The sequence below is a fragment of the Doryrhamphus excisus genome, chromosome 21 (genome assembly GCF_030265055.1).
Source record: "Doryrhamphus excisus isolate RoL2022-K1 chromosome 21, RoL_Dexc_1.0, whole genome shotgun sequence".
NCBI classification, from domain to species: Eukaryota; Metazoa; Chordata; class Actinopteri; order Syngnathiformes; family Syngnathidae; genus Doryrhamphus; species Doryrhamphus excisus.
The window spans coordinates 3,038,335-3,062,807 of NC_080486.1; the positions used below are offsets into that span (position 1 = coordinate 3,038,335).

General features: G+C 38.3%; 1 protein-coding gene across 5 annotated transcripts in view; it reads left to right on the top strand.

Annotated features, from left to right (window-relative positions):
• Positions 1 to 24,473, top strand: part of ctnnd2a (catenin (cadherin-associated protein), delta 2a) — a 224,416-nt gene that overhangs the window by 110,313 nt on the left and 89,630 nt on the right. For 3 of the 5 annotated variants that reach the window (XM_058060561.1, XM_058060564.1, XM_058060562.1), the window contains exons 11-12: positions 1,331 to 1,504; positions 15,993 to 16,359. In XM_058060561.1, coding sequence (XP_057916544.1) covers positions 1,331 to 1,504; positions 15,993 to 16,359 — 541 coding nt within the window. The remainder of the gene's footprint in view (positions 1 to 1,330; positions 1,505 to 15,992; positions 16,360 to 24,473) is intronic. The other 2 variants (XM_058060563.1, XM_058060565.1) reach the window with 1 other exon arrangement.

Consider the following 24,473-nt stretch of genomic DNA (forward strand, 5'->3'; position numbering starts at 1 on the left):
AGTGAGAGTTAAGCTTGTGTGAGTGACAATAATGCATCTATTGTACGTTTCCACCAATCATATCTCGCTATATTCATATATCATATATATTCAGTTATATGTCATTATATTGACAGTTAGTATAGTAGCCATTATGTCATTATATGGTCATATCACCTCGTACTTCAGTACATGACAAAAACTAAAAAAATAATTCATTCATATTCTACCGCTTATCCTCACGAGGATCGCGTGGGGGGGGGGTGCTGGAGCCTGAAAGAATTGGACTAAAACTGAATCATATGAAAACCAGGGCGTGTACTTTAACCGAGGCAAAATTTGGACAAAAAAGAAATCTTACAAAAGGTGAGGCGGCAGCTTCAGACAAAAACTGAGACAAATTTTAGTGAAAGAATTGGACTAAAACCAAATCATATGAAAACCAGGGCGTGTACTTGAACCAAGGCAAAATTTTGACAAAAAAGAAATCTTACAAAAGCACAGGCGGCAGCTTCAGACGAAAACTGAGGCAAATTTTAGTGAAAGAATTGGACTAAAACCGAATCATATGAAAACCAGGGCGTGTACTTTAACCGAGGCAACATTTGGACAAAAAAGAAATGATACAAAAGCTGAAAAAAAAATTTTTGTGAAATATTTTGACAAAAACTTAATCATACTCTCACTCACCCGACTATGTGTTTACGTATATACTATTAAACCCTCCCGCTTTATTGTCCGCTTTTCCACCTCAGTCTTGCTGAGTCATTTTCATATTCTCCCAGTCCTGTTCCCGTTTTTTTTTCCCCCCTCGATTGAATTGCGCTCCTCTTGTAGTCATCGGAAGGCCCCAGCGCCTTGCAGTTGTTGTGCAACGTAATGAACAAATGCCTGCTGTCAAAGCCTTTGAATGTGGGCCTGCTGCCAAACGCACACAGCATCTCATTATTTTATTGCTGACAAACTGCAATGTGTTCAGTGGAGATTAATGAAAAATGAATGAAATGCGGTGACATCTTTGTCTCCTTATTACCTGCTAATCATTATCTGTTTTCTTTCCGATGCGCATGTCACCCGGGTGTGTTTTACACCCTTAAAAAAAAACTTACACCTCTATTGAATACACATCATTATTATGTAAATGTAACATTCTACAGCAGGAAGACTGAATGGAAAGGTTTTTTTTAGAGTCCTTTTATAATCCATAGTCACACTTGTTGCTAGCTCACTAGCTGCTTACGCGCTCATCCAAATTCTTAATAGCGCACTCCGACTCAATTTACTTTACCCATCACCCTCCAAGGTCACAATGACCTCTGTGTCATGTTTTTCTCTTTTCTTTTCACTCCAGGCTCACGTGGCTCCTACAGTAGTCAACACAGCCAGGAGCCCCTCCGACCCTTGGGGTCCCCAGAGCACCATATAGACCCTATCTATGAGGAACGAGTCTACCACAACAAGGGCCCCATGAGGAGCCTCAGTCAGAGCCAGGGGCCCGACACCGGCCCCTATCGCAACAACACCGGTAGGCAATTTTTAAATGCTGTGAGCGAGGGCGCTGTCCATTGTGCTGAAATGTCTTTTCCCATAGGAAATAATGGGGGAACATATAGCTTTTTGAAGTGAGATTGTACCATTCTTAACTGTCATAAAAGTGTAAAAAGAAGTGAAATACTGTCAGTGGTGAAAGATAATAGATAGATAGACTTCATTTATTATCATTTCACAATAACACAGCAGTGAAATTTCCAACAAAATGTTATTGCCTGGCTCCTGTATAATAATAATAATAATAACCTCTGTCTCAACTTTAGTGATTAATATGTATTGCAAAGGCCACTTTTAAGTGTAAAAAGAAGATAGCAACATGTAAAATCGACAACCCCCCCCCCCCCCCCACATTGATAACTCCCCCAGTAATACTCTTTTTGAATGCAAGGCGTATTTTTCTTCAAAGTTCTCCCCAAAAGTCTAACTTCAGGCTTTGCTAGGTGAGGATCAAAGTGGTTATTATTTCAAAGGGTTCAACATTCATTACCGTTAAGTCTTGCCTTCCCACCTCTGCTCGCCAAACAGCGAATGTTTCACATGCATGATGATCGACTTTAAGCAGGAATAAGCACAGTCGTGGGGTAAACTGGAGTGGAAGATGGAGAGGAAATGAGATGTAAATGGAATTCCAACAGCTTGCATCATTTTCTCACTGCATGTGCATGGATGCTTGCTCACGCGGTACCGTGACTACATCATCAGTACCACATTGGCAGGACAACCAGATGTTTAAGCTTTTTCAAATACAGTAATTCCTCAAATTTTAGTGAAAAAAATTGACTAAAACTGAATCATATGAAAACTGGGGCGTGTACTTGAACCGAGGCGAAATTTGGACCAAAAAAAGTCGTACAAAAGCTGAGGTGGCAGCTTCAGACGAAAACTGAGGCAAATTTACAGTGAAATATTTGGACTAAAACTGAATCATATGAAAACTGGGGCGTGTACTTGAACCGAGGCAAAATTTTGACAAAGAGGAGATGATACAAAAGCTGGGGTGGCAGCTTCAGACGAAAACTGAGGCAAAATTTTTGTGAAATATTTAGACTAAAACCAAATCATATGAAAACTGGGCCGTGTACTTGAACCGAGGCAAAATTTAGACAAAAAAGAAATGATACAAAAGCTGAGGCGGCATCTTCAGACGAAAATTCAGGCTAAATTTTAGTGAAATATTTTGACTAAAACTAAATCATACAAAAATAGAGGCATGTATTTGAACCGAGGCAAAATTTGGACAAAATAGAAATCATACAAAAGTTGAGGCATAATTGTTGTGAAATATTTGGACTAAAACTGAATCATATGAAAACTGGGGCATGTACTTCAACCGAGGCAAAATTTGGACAAAATAGAAATCATACAAAATCTGAAGCAAATTTGTAGTGAAATATTTGGACTAAAACTGAATCATATGAAAAATGGGGCGTGTACTTGAACCGAGGCAAAATTTGGACAAAAAAAGAAATGATACAAAAGCTGAGGCGGCAGCTTCAGACGAAAACTCAGGCAAAATTTTTGTGAAAAAATTTTGACTAAAACTGGGGCGTGTACTTGAACCGAGGCAAAATTTGTACCAAAAAGAAATTATACAAAAGCTGAGGCGGCAGCTTTAGACGAAAACTGAGGCAAAATTTTTGTGAAAAAATTTGACTAAAACTGGGGCGTGTACTTGAACCGAGGCAAAATTTGGACAAAAAAGAAATGACACAAAAGCTGAGGCGGCAGCTTCAGACGAAAACTGAGGCAAAATTTCAGTGAAATATTTTGACTAAAACTGGGGCGTGTACTTGAACCGAGGCAAAATTTGTACCAAAACGAAATTATACAAAAGCTGAGGTGGCAGCTTCAGGCGAAAACTTAAAAAAAATTTATGGAAAAATTTGGACTAAAACTGAATCATACGAAAACCGTGCCGTTTTTAAAAAACAAGCCAAAATATTGGTTAAAAAAAATAATACAAAATTATGGCATGTACAAAAACGTGAATATTCAAAACACCTCCAGTTCTTCCATGCACCGTAAAGACACTTCGATTCACCCCAGCTTCCCTCTATAACGCCATTGTTGCCAATGTATTTTTAATAAGGCCTCACTGCGCTTATCTCAGCGCGGGTTTAGGTACGGCGTGTTAATCCCATTAACATTATCATACCCACATGAAAACACCCGAGTCGGTTCCGCCACGTTCACAGCTCCCTTGATGTCATTAGCCAGCCTAGCGTTAATAGGTATCATTAGCGTTTGGGTCAGAACCATAGCAATAAATATGCCACTGCAGACCTGCATTGGATTTGATCACTTCCACTCACTCAAGACTGAGATTGGATTGCCTTTAAACGCATCATGCCGACCATCGAATCGCACTCCGGCGTGCGTCTTCGCTCTCCATTTCCCAAGCAGCGTTTAGTTAAATAAACACACTACAGAAAATGTTTAAACAAATTCTCTGCTGTTATCTTTAATTTAGCCTTTCTTTTATTTGTAGGTTCAAAAAGATGAGTCGAAGGGAAAAAAAAAAAACACACAAAGGAAATTTAAACAAGCCGCAAAAATCAATAGGACGTGAAGCTAACCGTGTGCTTTTTAATTACACCCCTTGAGCTTCACAATACTCAGCATAGAGGTTGTTTTTTTTTTTTTTGTACGCCATTTAAAGTCAAAGATGCTTTCGGGCTAGCTTGATCCGGCTTGTAGATCAACAACAAAGTACTAAAGGGATCAGCCTTTGACTTCATAAGAAAGTGTTGGGAGCGACTATAAGGGCGTCAAATTGGGATTCATATTACATGAGCCGTGGTACATAATGAACTGATAACAGCCGTGCTGATATAGTGACTAGTAAGTCATTAATTATGTCATATTGCTGTTGCTTGGCAACGGCAGCCTCATATTATTACTTCATGAAGCCGCCATGGGAAGGGGAATATTATCTGAAGTCATCTCTTGGAGTCGAAATGGATTTTTTTAACGGAAATACGATAAAAAAATCTGAAAGTTTTATTGTTTGGGCCGTTATTGGCTGAATAGCAACGCTAAATTTGTTTTTTTTTTTCCGGGGAATTCGTTTTCCTGCCACATTCCCACATTCTCACATCCCGTGAGGATAAGCGGTAGAAAATGAATGAAGCGTACAAATGTCTAAATGAAGTAAAATACAAATATAAGGTATTCAAAACCATGATAAGTAGTATTCTACACTAGTCACTACATATCAGTTTTGATCAGTGACACACAAGCACCAGACTTGATCACCACAACAACAGTCTTTTATTACAGGTTTTGGATTATCTCACAGTAATGCTGAATAAAAATTCCAAAGAAATGCTAAGCTAAAACACCCACCATCACATCCTGTCCGCCCCACAGTTTGGCTACCCTAGCACTGGAATGAGTCTTATTTACGTCTTAAATGTCTAATTTTGTCATATTATATCAACTATATTGGGTTAACAGAAGTTTAAATGTGATTATAGGGGTGCTATTTCATGTCTAGAGGTCTCTAAGTCATGTTTAGAAAGGTCCCACATTCCAAAAACATGCTAGATTAATTGGCGACTCCGTAATGCCGATTAAATAATCCCTAACATATGCCAAGCTAAAACTCAACTCTGAACACCCACCGTCACATCCTGTTTGCCCCACAGTTTGGCTACCCTAGCACTGGAATGAGTCTTATTTACGTCTTAAATGTCTAATTTTGTCATATTATATCAACTATATTGGGTTAACAGAAATTTAAAGGTGATTATAGGGGTGCTATTTCATGTCTAGAGGTCTCTAATAATGTTTAGAAAGGTCCCACGTTCCAAAAACATGCTAGGTTAATTGGCGACTCCGAAATGCCGAATAAATAATCCCTTAACATATGCCAAGCTAAAACTCAACTCTGAACACCCACCGTCACATCCTGTTTGCCCCACAGTTTGGCTACCCTAGCACTGGAATGAGTCTTATTTACGTCTTAAATGTCTAATTTTGTCATGTTATATCAACTATATTGGGTTAACAGAGGTTTAAAGGTGATTATAGGGGTGCTATTTCGTGTCTGGAGGTCTCTAATAATGTTTAGAAAGGTTCCACGTTCCAAAAACATGCTAGGTTAATTGGCGACGCCGTAATGCTGAATAAATAATCCCTAACATATGCCAAGCTAAAACTCAACTCTGAACACCCACCGTCACATCCTGTTTGCCCCACAGTTTGGCGACCCTAGCACTGGAATGAGTCTTATTTACGTCTTAAATGTCTAATTTTGTCATGTTATATCAACTATATTGGGTTAACAGAAGTTTAAAGGTGATTATAGGGGTGCTATTCCATGTCTAGAGGTCTCTAATAATGTTTAGAAAGGTCCCACATTCCAAAAACATGCTAGGTTAATTCGCGACTCCAAATTGAATGTGAGTGTGAATGGTTGTTGGTCTATACGTGCCCTGTGATTGTCTGGCCTGTCGCCTGAGGACAGCTGGGATAGGCTCCAGCACCCCCTGCTCCCCTCGTGAGGATAAGCAGTAAAAAAATGAATGAATAAATGAAGTCTAAGACACTCAAACCATAAGGAGTCCATTCCTAGTAGTCACTTTTCGCTGTTATTTAAAAGTCAGAGGGTCCGTCAATAAACCAGCAGGATCAGGGGCCAAGCAGGAATTGATCCGGGGCCAAACGATTACAATCACAGAATTGGCCTTGCGACCGACGCAGGAGTTCACATACTGCAGGTTAAATCTATCAGGTACTAATTAACCGAGTATTTGCAATGATGGGAATACATTTGTTTACAATAAGACACAAGTAAGTTACCAAGTGTAAACAGCAGATTCATGTGTCCACACTCCCCTAGTACATGAAACAGAGTAGTAAAGTAGTACTTCCAATCGGGGTTATGAGAATATTTCAGCGTGATCTACACAGGAGCGAGGCCTTTTTCTTTCCGGGAAGGAAAATCACTCTCTGCATTTAAGAGGTGCTATGAAATGTTCCTGCCTTCTGGCTAGAAGAAGCCCAATAAACGCACCCCATTTCCCCACCCCAACTGTCTCCATCTTTATCACCCCTTCCTCATCCTCATCCTCATCTTCGGCCCTTCCAATCTCTCCTTTTTGTCCCCTTCGCAAAGTTGTCAGGTCTTATTACAGATGCAACGCTGGGGTAGATTAGTGGAATGGTTTGATGGAGGGCAGATTTTTTGGTTTTGTGTGTGAAATAAATGAAATAAAATAAATACCACGGTGCTACTGTACATACAATATTTATTCTGTGAGGATAAGTGGCATAGAAAATGGATGGAAGGATGGACTATACGTATACCAAGAGTGGGGATGACTAAAATACTGCTTTTTTTTTTACCTCAAGAATTAATTAATTAATCAAAAAACCAAAAACATCTGTTATATATTTAATTTATTGTTATTTTATTTAGTCATATTTATTTTATCGTTACCATAAAACGCGGTTATAAGAGACGGCGGGGTAATAAGGGACAATTTTTGTGGTAATAAGGGATGGACTATATACCAAGAGTGAGGATGACTAAAATACTGCTTTTTTTTTTTTACCTCAAAAATTAATGAATTAATTAAAAAACCAATAACATCTGTTATATATTTAATTTATTGTTATTTTATTTAGTCATATTTATTTTATCATTACCATAAAACGTGGTTATAAGGGACGGCAGGGTAATAACGGACAATTTTCAGGGTAATAAGGGATGGACTATATACCAAGAGTGAGGATGAGTAAAATACTGCTTTTTTTTAACCTCAAAAATTAATTAATTAATCCAAAAACCAAAAACATCTGTTATATATTTAATTTATTGTTATTTTATTTAGTCATATTTATTTTTTGATTACCGTTAAATGGGGTTATAAGGGACGGCAGGGTAATAAGGGACAATTTTGGGGGTAATAAGGGATGGACTATTTACCAAGAGTGAGGATGACTAAAATATTGCTTCTTTTACCTAAAAAAAAAACAAAAAACATTTGTTATACATTTCATTTATTGTTATTTTATTTAGTCATATTTATTTTATTATTACCGTAAAACGGGGTAATAAGGGACAATTTTCGGGGAAATGTTTTAAATGTAATTCTGTCTTTTCATGTTAAACAGGAAGCTGCTTTGTGTTGTTTCTTCCAAAGAAGCATATAATCTTATTAATATTCTTATAATATAAAATTTATAATATAATTTTATAATATAAAATATTCTTATATAATAAAAATTCTTATAAAAAATATTTTCCCGAAAATTGTCCCTTATTACCCCGCCGTACCTTATAACCCCGTTTTACAGTAATGTATTTTTTATACTTGAATGTAATTTTTTTTTTTTTACTAAAATTGATACATGATAAAAAAAACAATAACAACAAAGTGGCATTACTCCGATCTAAACATCTTTCCTTCTATAGAAAAAAAGACTTTTGACAGACACAAAGCTTATTGTCTCATTCCATTGAATAATTCTCACTTTATGGGGTCCCTAAACCCCCAAAATCAACAAAATTTTTGGTGTATATCGTAATGTTATCAGAGGTTTTTAAACCATATTTCATAACAGAACACAAAGTTATTGAATTACTTGTGTTTCATGTGCGCCTAGCTTAAAGATAATTCACATATCACATTTGATATCTCACTACATTAATGACCGGATGCATTATTATTAATGTGCGGCCAAGTAAGTTGCAGCAGAGATTGGGTAAAATGGGCATTTTTGTCCCTTTTAGGCAATATTTCTCATGGGCTTATCTAGCGGCGTTAACGTCTCCACAGATATACGTTCTAGCTTCTGTCTAAAGATACTGAAGTGACAACTGAACTAACCCTTTATCAACCCACAATAGCTCAAAGTGGCTTTCCTGAGGCACGTGACAAACTACCCATTCTCCCTCGTCGACACCACTTGAGCTATGCGCCGGTCTGCTTTTCGGCTATTAACTAGAAAATGTGCAGCTATTCCCGGCGGTCGGTCATTATGTAGGCCGAGAGGGCTTTCAGGACAAACTTCCAAAGACACGAACGTAAGGACAATTGCTTGGGGAAATCATGACTCAACAATTGCACTTTGTAATATTTTGGTAGCTGTAATGTAGCTAAATGAGGTGTGCTGCTGTCGCTTTAAGCGTGACAGGAAGAAAAGCTCCGACTTGATTTGCGTATGCAGGATATAAGATACTTAGCCTTTTTCAGACTTTTTTCCGAGATATGATGATTACATCATGGTGCTGTTATGCTGTTTTTCGATTGGCTACATCCGTTTACATGATTTCTAGGATTAAAATTAATTAATGAATGATTAATTTCCATGCGTAGGCGCAATAAAACAACAAAAGGAATAAAAAAAGTTAGAATTCTGGGAGAACCCGGTTTGTATTAAGGCAATAAAGACTACTTCAAGTGTGTAAAAAAAAAAAAACACTTTACGGTTACATTATAAGTATGACTGATTTACTTTAGCCCATGGAGTCTTCATGAGACAGGAAGTAGGGATAAAAATAAAAAAAAAACGACAAAGGAAAATGTGTGTTTGTGAAAAAGAGAAAGACATTGTGACCATGCAGGATTCATCTCCTGAAATAGGCCACATTAACCTGTGTCCTCCTGGGCCCTGGCCTGGTTTAATCCATGAGCAAACACTGAAACAATGCCCACACACATACTGTATATCGCAGTACTGAATAGTACAGGAAGTTGGAACAAAGAGTGCCGACCACAATAAACACTGAAAATAGAATGATTAATAGAAGCCTTTCAACTGATACTTTGTCTTTTTTAAACCAACTTCGGTTAGGTTGCACGGTGGTAAAGTGGTTAGCACGCAGGCCACACAGCTAGGAGACCTGAGTTCAATTCCACCCTCAGCCATCTTTATGTGGAGTTTGCATGTTCTCCCTGTGCATGCGTGGGTTTTCTCCTGGGGAAAAAAAACATGCTAGGTTAATTAGCGACTCCAAATTGTCCATAGGTATGAATGTGAGTGTGAATGGTTGTTTGTCTATATGTGCCCTGTGATTGGCTGGTCACCAGTCCAGGGTGTACCCCGCTTCTTGCCCCAAAGACAGCTGGGATAGGCTCCAGGATAAGCGGTTGAAAATGAATGAATGAATAATAATAATAATAATAACTAACAAATCAGTGTGAAGTTGGTGGCGTTATTATAAGCGGTTAGCACGCAGGCCTCACAGCTAGGAGACCCGAGTTCAATCCCAGACTCGGCCATCTCTGTGTGGAGTTTACATGTTCTCCTCGTGCATGCGTAGGTTTTCTCCGGCTACTCCGGTTTTCCTCCCACATTCCAAAAACATGCTAGGTTAATTAGCGACTCCAAATTGTCCATAGGTATGAATGTGAGTGTGAATGGTTGTTTGTCTTTTTGTGCCCTGTGATTGGCTGGCGACCAGTCCTGGTTTTACCCCGCCTCTTGCCTGAAGACAGCTGGGATAGGCTCCAGCACCCCTTGCGACCCTTGTGAGGATAAGTGGTAGTAAATGAATGAATGAATGAATAATAATAACTAACTAATCAGTGTGAATTTGGTGGCGTTTTTATAAGCGGTTAGCACGCAGGCCTCACAGCTTGGTGACCCGAGTTCAATCCCACCCTCGGCCATCTCTGTGTGGAGTTTGCATGTTCTCCCCGTGCATGCGTGGGTTTTCTCCAGGTACTCCGGTTTTCCTCCCACATTCCAAAAACATGCTAGGTTAATTAGCGACTCCAAAATTGTCCATAGGTATGAATATGAGTGTGAATGGTTGTTTGTCGATATGTGCCCTGTGATTGGCGGGGTGCACCAAAGTCAACTGGGATAGGCTCCAGCATACCCTTGCATAACACTACAATATATAATCATTCCTATTATATAGCATCCAAGTCATTCACTCAAACCAAAACAACACCACTTTGACTTTGACCTTTCCTCTGCACGGATATTGAACTTTAACCCCTGTTGCGTCAAACATGGCAGCTCGCCTCATAGACACAAGTGTCCTACAACCGCAAAAAACATTGTGTGTGTGTGTGTGTGTGTCCTGCATATGTGTGTCAGGCAAAGCTTCTAGCTGCAGAACATCAAGAGCTATGTGTTGGCCTGGAGCGACTCCCAGGGATAAACACACTGAGAAACTAATCCTCTCTTTGCCTTCGTGTCCAAGTGTGCGTGTGCGTGCACGTACGTGTACGTGCGTGAGACTGTTGTGGCCAAGGTTATATCTGCATGACCTCAATGCACACAAAAATGTCTCGGGGGGGGGCATACATGTTTAGTCCATGTCAATCACTCTTGTATGTAGAACTTGTGTGTGTGTGTTAATGTGTGTTACTGTGTGTTACTGTGTGTGTGTGTTAGAGCGAGAGAGGCTGTACTGAGGGGTTTTGTGTAATCGTGCTGAGCGTTCAAGCGTGTCGAGAGAAAGGACACGTCCTCAGCTCTGATCACACAGTCTTTTCCGTACACGCCACAATAGAAGCGGCGTGATAGAGAGACAGAGGGTGATCGGGAAGAAAAGGGCTGAGGAAAAAAAAATGGATGATGAAGAGAGGATGACAGGCGGGAAAAGACAGAGAGGGATGGATGCGGAGGGAGGGAGAAATAAAGAAAGAAGAGAAAAGGGCAATAAAGCGACGGAGACGGAGAAGGAGGGGAAGAAATGGAGGCAGAGATGAAAGTGAGAGGGGAGGACAGACGTGGAAAGCTCGGAGGAGTGGTTCGAGCCCCCTCATTCCTTACCCCCCCTTTTCTCGTCTTCATGCAGAGCTCCCTTGCTGGAAGCTTAGTGGCCCCCGTGCTGCCTGCTTAATTGTGTGTTTGTCAAATGACTAATAAAGTTTTCCTCTCTTGTTTACTTCACACCAAAGCAAGGCAACACAAACACCGCCTTGTGTGTGTTGACAGAGTGCATATGTCCTCCTCAAATACTTCATTTCCATGACTTACTCTATGAAGTATTATTTATTGTAGTAGTGGAATGCCCCCACATCATGGGTCACCCCGCTTTCTAATATTTCTAATAATTTACGTGTCCCTTTCTCCTCCCCAAAAGGTCAAGTCATTAGCAAGAACGTACCATTACCGGAACAAATGACATGTGTTTACTTAAGGTCGCAGCGATCGAAAAAAAGAATACACAGAAAAGATTGAGTGATGTGGAAAATGGAATGGTTTTATTTCATTTGAACATGCATCAGATTGCAATTGAATGCATCGCATAATCAGTTCACAGTTCCACATGTCCGAAAAGGAGTAGGAAGAAGCACAGGTTGTTAAATCCTACCCCTCCATCTGGTACTTTTACAATCAGTAACTGTTACATTTGTTCACTTCCTGCTTTCTAATATAATTTAAGTTTTCATTTTCATTTTCATTTTCATTTTCATTTTCATTTTCATTTTCATTTTCATTTTCATTTTCATTTTCATTTTCATTTTCATTTTCATTTTCATTTTCATTCCCTAATTAACCTAGCATGTTTTTGGAATGTGGGAGGAAACCCACGCATGCACAGGGAGAACATGCAAACTCCACACAGAGATGGCCGAGGGTGGGGAAAGACAAAATAAGAAGCCAAAAAGTTACCACTTCCACACAAAATAGGAGGAGAACTCATTCATTCGTTCATTTTCTACCGCTTTTCATCATGAGGGTCGCGGGGGGTGCTGGAGCCTATCCCAGCTGCCTTCGGGCGAGAGGCGGGGTACACCCTGGACTGGTGGCTTTTTTATTTTTATTTTTATTTTTATTTTTATTTTTATTTTTATTTTTATTTTTATTTTTATTTTTATTTTTATTTTTATTTTTATTTTTATTTTTATTTTTATTTTTATTTTTATTTTTATTTTTATTTTTATTTTTATTTTTATTTTTATTTTTATTTTTATTTTTATTTTTATTTTTATTTTTATTTTTATTTTTATTTTTATTTTTATTTTGCAAACATCAATTGCTTGTATTGTTTCTTGAATTGGCTCATTGTAATTGAATTAGCTCATTGTAATTGAATTGGCTCATTGTAATTGAATTGGCCCATGTAATGTAAAGGTGAGAGAATGTTGATATAAATGTCAAAATAAGAAGCAAAAATTTAATAAATACTTTGTTATTAATCCGTTCCAATGGTCAGTCAAGAATGGTCAGTGCGTAATATCGTACCATAACCAAGACAGTGTACAGGAACCCAGGTGAAAGTGAAAACCAAGGTTTGACTTTATGTGACAAAGTCCGCCCATCAAAGCAGTCGACTGGACATTTTGAAGCAATCAGTTCCCCCCCCTTCGGGTCTCCCTTCTCTGGCTTGTCCTATTTAAGTCGAGTCTCCGTGAGGGTGCGCTCCTTCACTCGACACTGGCGGAGGTGTTCGCCCCCAGCCCCGGCTACTAATGAGACGTTCAGAAAAGACGGACGCATCACAGGGACCATTTAAAGTGTAGAGAAAAGACAGGGATTTGTTTCTGATGGGAGTGACTCTGCTTCATTACCCTTTTCCGCCCCTGCGTTGGGCGCCGCTCCGCCGCCATTACACACCCCTTTTCTCCTTTTCTTTCACTCTGTCTTATCTCGTGAATGTTTCTCACGCTTTAGCTTGGATCTTTGTCAAATTAAGGGCACCAGCAGAGGAGCTTTCATAGCATTTAGCCTCAGGGGTATTGCGTAGCACAATCCCCCCCACCCCCCCCTCCAACCTTTCCCGAAGTTACATAACACATGCAAATGTGCCTTCATGAATAATAGAGTTTACCCGTCTTAAAAGAGCTTTTGAAAATAATGAAGTGTTGGCGGGACGTGTCATGCAGGTGTGTCTTAAAGTGGCGGGGGTTGAGTAAATGCCACTTCTCAAGAGAGCACTAATGAGTCGAGTATGATGTCGGGACACGTCGAGACGTTTTTGTAATATTCTTTATTGTAACGGTTGTGGTTTACTGAACTGTTTTGGTAACTTTACTTGCTTACTTAAACCTGTGATGGGACAAAAACATTAAGGCAATGCAATGATGTCATTGGGTCATTGGGAGTGACCAGGATGGATAGGATCAGGAACGAGTACATCAGAGGGACATTACATGTTAGAGGCCTTGGAGATGAGGCCAGACTGGGATGTTTGGGAGAGACAGAGACAGAGTTACCTAAAAAGATGATGAGGTTCTTATTGGGAGTGACCAGGATGGATAGGATCAGGAACGAGTACATCAGAGGGACATTACATGTTTAGAGGCCTTGGAGATAGAGTCAGAGTGGCCAGACTGAGATGGTCGGGAGAGACAGATGCAGAAGACAGGGTTGGATGGAGGCGTTGATTTGCTGCGGCGACCCCTGAAGTATCCATATGGGTCATGAAGTAGTGGACAATATCGGCATACCGGATCAAGCAATAAAGAGTCAAGTATGATGTTGGGACACGTCGAGACATTTTTGAAATATTCTTTATTGTAACGGTTGTGGTTTACTGAACTGTTGTTGTGCTATAGGGTTGTTATTTCATGTCCAGAGGACTCTAACAATGCTTTTTCCACATGTTTTCTATGAATATATTCATCCTCCCATCACTCCCATCCCACATTGGGAGTGACCAGGATGGATAGGATCAGGAACGAGTACAGGGCAAGACACTAATGCACTAATGAGTCAAGTATGATGTTGGGACACATTTTTGAAATTGTCTCTATTATTCTTTATCTTTAACGGTTGTGGTTTACTAAACTGTTGTTGGAGGCGTCACCAATATTTTGGTAACCTTACTTAGAAACCTGTGTCGGGACAAAAACATTACTGCAATGCAATGATTTGGAGTTACCTAAAAAGATGATGAGGTTCTCATTGGGAGTGACCAGGATGGATAGGATCAGGAACAAGTACATCAGAGGGACATTACATGTTAGAAAGTATAGAACAGGAAGTTAAAAAAGACTATATTATGTCCTTTTTATGTTTTCTTTTCTCTTATTATGCCTACATTATTAAGTTGTATGAGTGGAAATGTAACTATAGGGTTGTTATTTCATGTCCGGAGGGCTCTAACAATGCTTTTTCTACATGTTTTCTATGAATATATTCATCCTCCCATCACTCCCATCCCACATTGGGAGTGACCAAGATGGATAGGATCAGGAACGAGTACATCAGAGGGACATTACATGTTAAAAAGTATAGAACAGGAAGTAAAAAAAAGACTATATTATATCCTTTTTATGTTTTCTTTTCTCTTATTATGCCTACATTATTAAGTTTTATGATTGGAAATGTAACTATAGGGTTGTTATTTCATGTCCAGAGGGCTCTAACAATGCTTTTTCCACATGTTTTCTATGAATATATTCATCCTCCCATCACTCCCATATCACATTGGAAGTGATGGGAGGATGAATATTTTATGTATTATTTTTTTGTATATATATATTATTTTTTATATATTATTTTGTATATTATATTAAATATTATTATATCCATTATCCAGTATTTTGGTAAAAAAAAAAAAATAATGCAATGCAGTGATTTGGACTTACCTAAAAAGATGATGAGGTTCTCATTGGGAGTGACCAGGATGGATAGGATCAGGGTAACGAGTACAGGGTAAGGATAATATCAGCATATCGGATCAAGTATCGTCTCTTGTATTGTTCCTCTATAAAGATTGTACGGCTCCACTTATTGTTGTGCTGGGTGAGTGTGTATGTGTGTACCCGCCGCCCACTATTTTAAGGGCTAATTCTCCTTTTAAGAGGCGCCTCATTGGACTGTGTTAAAGCCCCAGTCAATCACATGACCCCCCCTATTCCCATTCACCCCCCCTTGTATTGATTCAACAACACAGTGATTTATCTCCCAGTCTCTCTGAAGTGCGCCTTTATGGGCCCTTTTTGCATGCGTGTGCGTGTGTTTTGGTGCGCCTTGTTTCAGACGACGGGTGAGATGGATGGACCGCCACATCGACACACACACACACACACACACACACACACACACACATTGAAAAACATGCTATTTTTCTAAATGTGTTTACAACCATAGAAACAAGGCCCCCAGACTCACATCAACACTTTGATATATTGGCGCTCCTTTGCTCCCACATAGGTCGGGAATATGACAGTTTTTCCGACCCGGAAGAGTGCTTACCTCACCAAGAAATCCCTATCTCACACTAAACACTCATAGTTCTGTGTTTGTGTCAATTGTGTAATGATTTGCAGGAAGTCAAAATACGGAAAGCGGAGTTTCGGATTATTTTCGGAATATTTCTGTGTGTTTCATTGTGAGTACAAGTTGTTAAAATGTCTGCACAATATTTGTCATTCTTTGTGTCTCTCTCTCCCTCCTCCAATCCCGGCGGTAAACATTGGTCCTTGTTGTTAATCCCGGGCATGTGGCCAATATTTATCAATCCATACGGAGACATGCCTGTTTCTTCCCGTTTGTTCCTCTCCTCTACTTTTTTCCCGTCCTCTCATCAACATTCCTTATAGACTTTTCCCAGCGTCTCCATGACCACGTCTTAAGTTATGTCCTTTGTCCCTACTTTCCTGCCATAGCTCCCTCCTCCCCCGGTGTCGACTCCACCCCTTTGCAGCGAACAGGAAGTCACGGCACCGGCACGGGAAGCTACGGACGCGGCGGGAGTAACAACTATGCTACAGTGGGACCGGGCTACACCAGCAGCGGAGGAGGAGGGGATATGTACGGATCGGATCCATACGTGGCGGACCCGTACCGTACCCTGCAGTACTGCCCGTCGGTGGTGGAATCACCTTACAGCAAGTCCGGGCCCGCGTTGCCGCCGGAAGGGACCCTGCAGAGGTCGCCTTCCATTGACTCCATTCAGAAGGACCCCAGGTAAGGAGCTGGAGGGTGCAGGTGGGGGCGGAGCTGGAGGGTGCAGGAGGTGGTGGTACTCCAAAGATTGTCACAGAAAAAAAAATCAAAAAATGAAAATATAAAACATAAAAAAAAAATGAAACTGGGGGGAAAATGTAAAAAAATAATGTACATATAAAAAATAAAAATATAAAAAAGAGAAAATATAAAAAATGAAAAAAAATGAAACTGGGGAAAAATGTTAAAAAAATGTACATATAAAAAATGAAAATATAAAAAAATGAAAATATAAAAAATGAAATAATAATAAGAAAAATAATAATAATAAAACAAAATGAAAAAAATGCAAAATCACTCTCCTCTTCTCTCCATATTGGCAGGAGTCGTCTTATATTTGTATTATACAGAAACTTGTGATGTAAATAAAGTTTTGATATTTTGGAAAGCGAGACATGTAGGTCCATCCAGGAAGAATATAAAATATAAAATATATATATATAATATAAAAATAAACATAAACATAATAAAAATACAAGTAAAAATAAACATAATAAAATAAAATAAACATAAACATAATACAAATAAAAATAATAAAATAAACATAAACTCAATAAAAATAAAGGATGATAATAATAATATAATAAAAATAATAATCCATTTTAATTCTCCCCACACACTAAATTACAATCAGCTGTGTCCACATTTAATTACATAATTAACGCTAAAGTCCACACAAAAATTCCTTTTTTTTTTTTTTTGTAATTGTGCTTTTATGAAGCTTTTGTTTCACCCTAACTGTCACGTCATCCCTCCCTCGTCTAATTGAATCGTAACCGAATGCTACATTTCTCTTTGCCATGAGGTTAACTGGCCGCCTTCTGCAACTCCGGTCTCTCTCTGGCAATAATTGGATCTAGCAGAGCTTACATGAAGTGCTAAATGAGTTAGCAGCTATTAGAGACAAGGAACGCCTTGAGTGAAGGGCAGAGGTTATTTTGGCATTTGTGTATGTGTGTGTGTGTGTGTGTGTGTCTTAACAAGCTAGCAATGTATATTTAGTTTCATGATTAGCATATTCCAAGTATGTGTGTGAGGTTGCCGGTAACGTGGTTAGGTCGCCGTTACAGGATGGAGAAGCGGCGAGGACGGAGAAAACTCAATAAGGATAAGACAAAGGGAAGGAGAGGAGCATGTAGAGGGGGGGATATACCTTGGTAGGTGGGGGCTCTATCATTTAAATTAGCATTAATTGCTTGTCTTTGAGTGTCTTTTTCTGATAACGGCGTTCCAATTCAAAGGAAGACAATGAAACAAATAAAGGGTGGTTGAAATGGAGGAAAAACAGAGTTTGATTAGGAGGATGGAAGGGAGAAGAAACAAGTAGTGAAGGCCTAGCGGGTTGGGCGTGTGAGAAGAACAAGGAGAGGAACATTAGCTCAGGGAGACTGGGAATTAGGGAGCACTAAGGTGGAGGCGGCGAGGGGTCACTGGTTATTGTTGCAAAGCTTTGGAGCTCAGATGTGTTAGACATCATGAAGAAAGGGTGCGTGGGGGGTTTGGGGGGGGGGGGCGGTGTTTGGCCAACTGAGATGAGGATTGATGGGAAGGCAAATGGAGGAAGTTGCAACAGAGTGATCAAAAAAACGAGACGGCGGTTTCGTGTTTCTCCCTCGTGTTTGCTTTGCTTCACACAATAAACCTGCAAGCTCGTCTTACCGGTGAGAAAATAGTCTCCCGTCGAGGCCACACTTTTTACTCCTTACTCCTACTGAATGTGTGCAATTTCCAATTTTTTTTTTGGAAAAAAAACACCTCTAAAGTCGCAAGAGACTCTGGAGGTCAGACTCGCATGCCCAGACGTCTAATGTTATTTGAATCAGCTTAAAAGCATATGGAGGATTTTAAACAGTGATTCAACAAAAAAAATTCTCCCACGGTTTTGATTGGCTGTCACATGTGGAGGGAATTTAAGTGTATTAAAGTAGTTTGTGTAAATTAATGTAAAGTTACTAAATATATTTAAGTTATACAGTAAACCTCATATATATGGGATTCAATTGTTCCCACTGGTTTTGTCCGATATAAGCGAAATCCGTTATATGCGTATACCGGAAAATGTCCGTTTTACGCATATATTGGATTTATATCCGGTATATGCGTAAATCGGATTTTCTCCGTTATAAAAAGGCACTTCCTTGTTTCCAATGTACCTGGACGCGCAGGCAACGCTGCAAACGCTCCAAATGACGTCGTATAGCGGCCTGTCGGCGAATCGGAGCGCCACGATGCGGCCATCCGATATATATGCGAGGGAAATTTAATGGAAATGCATTGGAACGGGACTGGAGATTTTGTCCGAAATAGGCGAAATCCGTTATAAAAAATCCAATATATGCAATGAATTTTTATCGGAATTGCATTACAGAAAAATTGGTTCTTTTTTATCTGTCCGTTGTGAGCGAATTTCCGATATATCCGAGTCCGATATATCCGAGGTTTACTGTAATAATATTTAGGTCACGTGAGCAAATCAGTACAAATAAGAAGCATATTATTTTTCAATGAATACTAATACAATTGTTTATTTCTTGTTTACTGTTCACATGTTGGTCTCTGAATGGTGGGAAACTCACTCTAATGCAGATTTATCACGATCCCATATGAGCTGTAGTCCAAAAGACAATTGCGCGGTTACATTGGGATGTGTCAAGACGCACCGATGCATCGGACAGATTGTTGATGTCACTCGTGCGCTCGTCGCCGTGTTTATTTGTGTGCGCTCAAGAGGAAAACAAGACACTTGTATTCCCCCTACTCTCCGCCGTATAAGTGCATTACCTAAGTGTTTTGGATATATTTGGTTTATGTATGAGCCTACACTAAGGGGGGTACCTGCTCCACATGGAAATGTAGGCAAGTGCCGGGCTGTGGAAGGTTCTTGACCACAGGATTATACGCATGCTGGGGAATCCGTGGCCTTTTAAGTGAAGACCCTGTCACTGCGCTGTTTACTACACCACCTACCTGGGGATTACTATTGTCTCCGCTGTAGGGAAATGATTTTCTTTTCACATGATAAACAGTCGCGGCGACTAGAGTCTTACACAGGCAGTTGCAATACATACTCCAATATAACCTGAAGAAAAATATATACATTCCAGAGTAAAATAAACCTATTCATTAGCATATACTTTATAGTATAATGGAGAGCAACACATTGTTCAATGAATTCAGCACCAAGGACAGCGATAAAGAGAATTTAGTGTATTTGTATAGAAGCTGTATGGTATCAATGAATTCAGCACCAAGGACAGCGATTAAGTGAATTCTGTGTATCTGTATAGAAGCTATATAGTATCAATGAATTCAGCACCAAGGACAGCAATAAAGAGAATTCAGTGTATCTGTATAGAAGCTGTATGGTATCAATAAAATCAGCACCAAGGACAGCGATAAAGACTTTAGTGTATCTGTATAGAAGCTGTACAGTATATAAAAATAATAAACTTTGTCATATAGGTTAAAATGCGGATTAAAATACTTTTTTCTCAAATAATAATTTGGTTTTGTTAATATTAATTAATATACTCATACTATTTTTTACATAATTCCCATAATATTATAACTTTTTTGTCCAAAAATGACAACTTTACTTTTTTTTTACAACTTTATTTGTTTTCTTTTCTTTCTTTTCTTTCTTTCTCTATCATATTACTTTTAAAAATTGCATTTAATATTTCAACTCTATTACTAAAATTATATTATTTTTCCTCGTTATATTACAAGTTTATTCTGGTGAAATTGAACTTCTTTTTTAATATTTAGACTTTAATCTCATTTAATTACAGCTGTTCATTCCTGCAGTTTTTACATTTTGCTAGTATATGTTTTCTCTTGTAAATATTATTTTTTATAATAATGGCTTTATCACTTACTGTTTTTTAAAAACTTTTTTCCTCATTACATAACGTTTTCCACAACATAATTTTTCAAAAAATTACAACAGTGCTCATTGTTTAGGTTCTTTTTCATAATATTGTGACTATTATGATTTTTTTCTTTAATTATTAAACTTTTTGCTAGTAAAATTATTTTATTTTCCCTCACAATATTAACAATATTTTTTTTTTGTAGATTGCACCTTTTTTATTTCAGTATTTTGCCTTTATTATGTGAATATTTTCTTTCATTTTAGCCTTTTTTGGTAGTATTTTAGCAAATGGCCCTGGGGCCGCTCTTTGTACTGCACTAAAGTCAGGACTCTATGGGGGCAATTTGTGAGAACAGCTACAAATATTGCACATTTTGTTCATTTTGTGCATGCATCAGGAAGCCGCAGGGGGTAGAAGGGACTTCTTGGCAATCAGACCATGCACTTAAATTCCACTAAAAGACAGTCGACTAAAGGGGGGGTGGGTATATATCTCTATCTATATTGGATGCTATCAATGCGGATGGAAAGAAACGGGGAGCGGTATGGGACGGTGGGACAGTCAAGGTGCGTGACTCCCATGGGGCGGGGGGGCAGGTTTTTTTTAAAGGGACAAAAAAAAAAGCGAGAGCCAGACAGAGGAGAGGACACACACTTTTGGCTCTCAGCATGGCCCATGGGTAATATCCACTCCACATGAGAAATGCATGCTGGGATACGGTATCACCTCCAGGGGAGGGTAATGATGCATTGCCAGAACCTTGGCCCTCAGGCACAGCCGTGTGTGTGTGGTGTGTGTGTGTGGTGTGTGTGTGTGTGTGTGTGTCTTCAGCGGCCTGGCCATCATCCCTGACTATTGTGGGTAAATTGCCCATTGTAGTTATTTTGCTGTTCTGAAGTGGCCTATCTGTTAGTGGGCATGTGTGTGGTGGTGGTGGTGGGGGGGGGGGGATGCTTGTTTGACCTTGGGATGATAACAGGGGGGGTTATGTATACCTTCTCCTTTTCTTTGTTGGTCTTCCCTTAGGATCCGATGGACTTGAATGTATTCATTCATCACAACTTTCTCTCATTTTCTGATGACCATAATGGTGAATATTGGAACAGTATATTCCAATATTCATTAATTGTGCAGTATTTTAATTTACCATGGGTGTTTTTTTTATTTTTCTATGGGTGTGCGGTCCGGATCGACATGTGCATTATTGATTAGCTTCTTCTGATAGCATCAGTATAGCTGTTATCTCTAATATACTCGATTGAAACCATATACAATAGTTTATGCAGTAGTTTTGATTTACCCCGGGTGTTTTTTAATTCACTATGGGGGCGTTTGGATAGACATGTTTGCATTATCAATGAGCCTATTTTGATGGCATCAGTATAGCTGTCCTCTCTAATGTACCATAATTAAATCCATGGTTTATGCAGTAGTTTTGATTTACCCCGGGTGTTTTTTAATTCACAATGGGTGTGGTTGTTTGGAAAGACATGTTTGCATTATCAATCAGCATATTTTGATGGCATGAGTATCACTGTTATTCATAATACACTCTATTGAAACCATATTCGATTGCTTATGCAGTGGTTTTGATTTACCCGGGTGTTTTTTAATTCACTATGGGGATGTTTTGATATACATGTTTGCATTGTCAATGAGCCTATTTTGATGGCATCAGTATAGCTGTCCTCTCTAATGTACCATAATAATTAAATCCATGGTTTATGCAGTAATTTTGATTTACCCCGGGTGTTTTTTTAATTCACCACGGGTGTGGTTGTTTGGATAGACATGTTTGCATTATCAATCAGCCTGCTCTGATGGCATTAGGCTCTATTGAAACCATATTTGATTGCTTTTGCAATGTTTTGATTTACCCGGGTGTTTTTTAATACACCACGGGGGCGTTTTGATAGACATATTTGCATTATCAATGAGCCTATTTTGATGGCATTAGTATAGCTGTCCTCTCTAATGTACCATATTTAAATCATTGTTTTATGCAGTAGTTTTGATTTACCCCGGGTGTTTTTTAATTCACCATGGGGGCATTTGGATAGACATGTTTGCATTATCAATGAGCCGATTTTGACGGCATCAGTATAGCTGTTGTCTCTAATGTACCTTAGTTAAATAAAAGGTTTATACAGTAGTTTTGATTTACCGTGGGTGTTTTTAATTCACCATGGGTGTGGTTGTTTCGAAAGACATGTTTACATCAGTATAGGGGTCCTCTCATTTAAATCGATGCAGAAATTTTGATTTGCCATAGGTGTTTGTTTATTCACCAAGGGTGCGTTTTAAACGTTTTTACGCTGCTTTTATCCACCCGCTGGAATCCATTGCGGTTGTCTGATGAGCGGCGTGTGCGATGTTATGAAAATGGCTTCACACGGCCCCACATATTAGCGGACCACCATCCATCTTTCGTGACATGTAATCAAAATTGTCAGAGGCGAACGCGTCATGATCTAAATTATTCATTTCTGTCTCTTCTTCTTCCATATTCATCACGGCCAGGCTCTCGTATTTGTACGTCGTCATCTCCGGGATCATTTTCCATGGCGTCGTTGTCGTCTCCTTTTCTCTCTCCGTTATATTATTGCCCCAATGTAAACTAATGAGAGCAGCAGGTGCAGGAGCCGCTCGCTAGTTTATGAGTTTTTACCTTCCCTGGTGCATCACATGACTGTTTGCTGTTATACAGTCCACCGCAAAGCCATTGTGAAATATTAGCGCTCATACGCACTCGTGGAAGTCAAGTCCAATCACAGGAGATTCTGTTTATTTAACATAAATATTTATTGCAAGTCAATGTTTTCATAATGTATCACAATGTATCAGCTGGGATAGGCTCCAGCATAACCCCTAGGATTAGCGGTATAGAAAATGGTTACATAATACTTTCTGATACGCTTATATAGCATCGGAGGCGATATGCCTGTAAGTAATGTGCAACTTTAAGACACCAAAATTAACCAAATACACACGCATGATTTTTACTCTATTTTAATTCATATGAATTCATTTATTTATTGAAAATTAAAAATTATTAAAATTATTATTAAATGATTATTTATTTATTTATTTATTTATTTATTTATTCAATTTAATTCATATCAATGCAAAAATTACGTTTTGGTGTTAAAATACTGTTTTATAACTGTATATACTTATATACTGTTTTATTAACTGTTTTATATATTTCTATACACAGGGATGTTAGAGGTATAGAGGCTATATGCCTGTAAGTAATGTGCAACTTTAAGATACATAACCAAATACACACATATGATTTTTACTCTATTTTAATTCATATGAATTCATTTATTTATTGAAAATTTAAAATTATTAAAATTATTAAAATATTTATTTATTTATTTATTTATTTATTTATTTATTTATTTATTCAATTTAATTCATATCAATGCAAAAATGACGTTTTGGTGCTAAAATACTGTTTTATAACTGTATATACTTATATACTGTATTATTATTATATGCCTGTAAGTAATGTGCAACTTTAAGATACCTAACCAAATACACGCACATGATTTTTACTCTATTTTACTTCATCTGAATTCATTTATTTATTTAAAATTAAAAATTATTAAAATTATAAAAAAATATCAAAATTGTTATTAAATTATTATTACATTATTATCAAATTATTATTAAATTATTATTAAATTATTACTATTTATTTATTCATTTATTCAATTTAATTCATAACAATGCAAAAAGGACGTTTTGGTGCTAAAATACGACTAATTTATATATTTCTATACACAGGGATGTGCTCAGCCATTTTTAAAAAGTCTTTTTGTAACGTTTAGGAAACAGGAAATAACCACTCGTGACTAAAATTGTTTGAATATGTAATCCATATTTCTTTGATTAGAAAATGTCAGCTGATGATAGTCATTACTTTGGAAGCGCACGGAATAATAATAACACAAATCACAGCCTTTTTAAAATGAGCACAACATTAAATGAGCACCACTCTCCCTGTCATATATTCAAAACAATAAAAGTAGCGCCTTAATGCCCATGAGGAAGGATTTATTGCAGGGTTGTTGCATTGTGTCGCATCAGTTTGAGCCAACTTAATGGCAAACGAAATATAAATGTCATAATTATTTCTCATTAAAAAGGACGGTAATATGTGGATACATTTTCGTCACGTTTTGCGGGTCAACA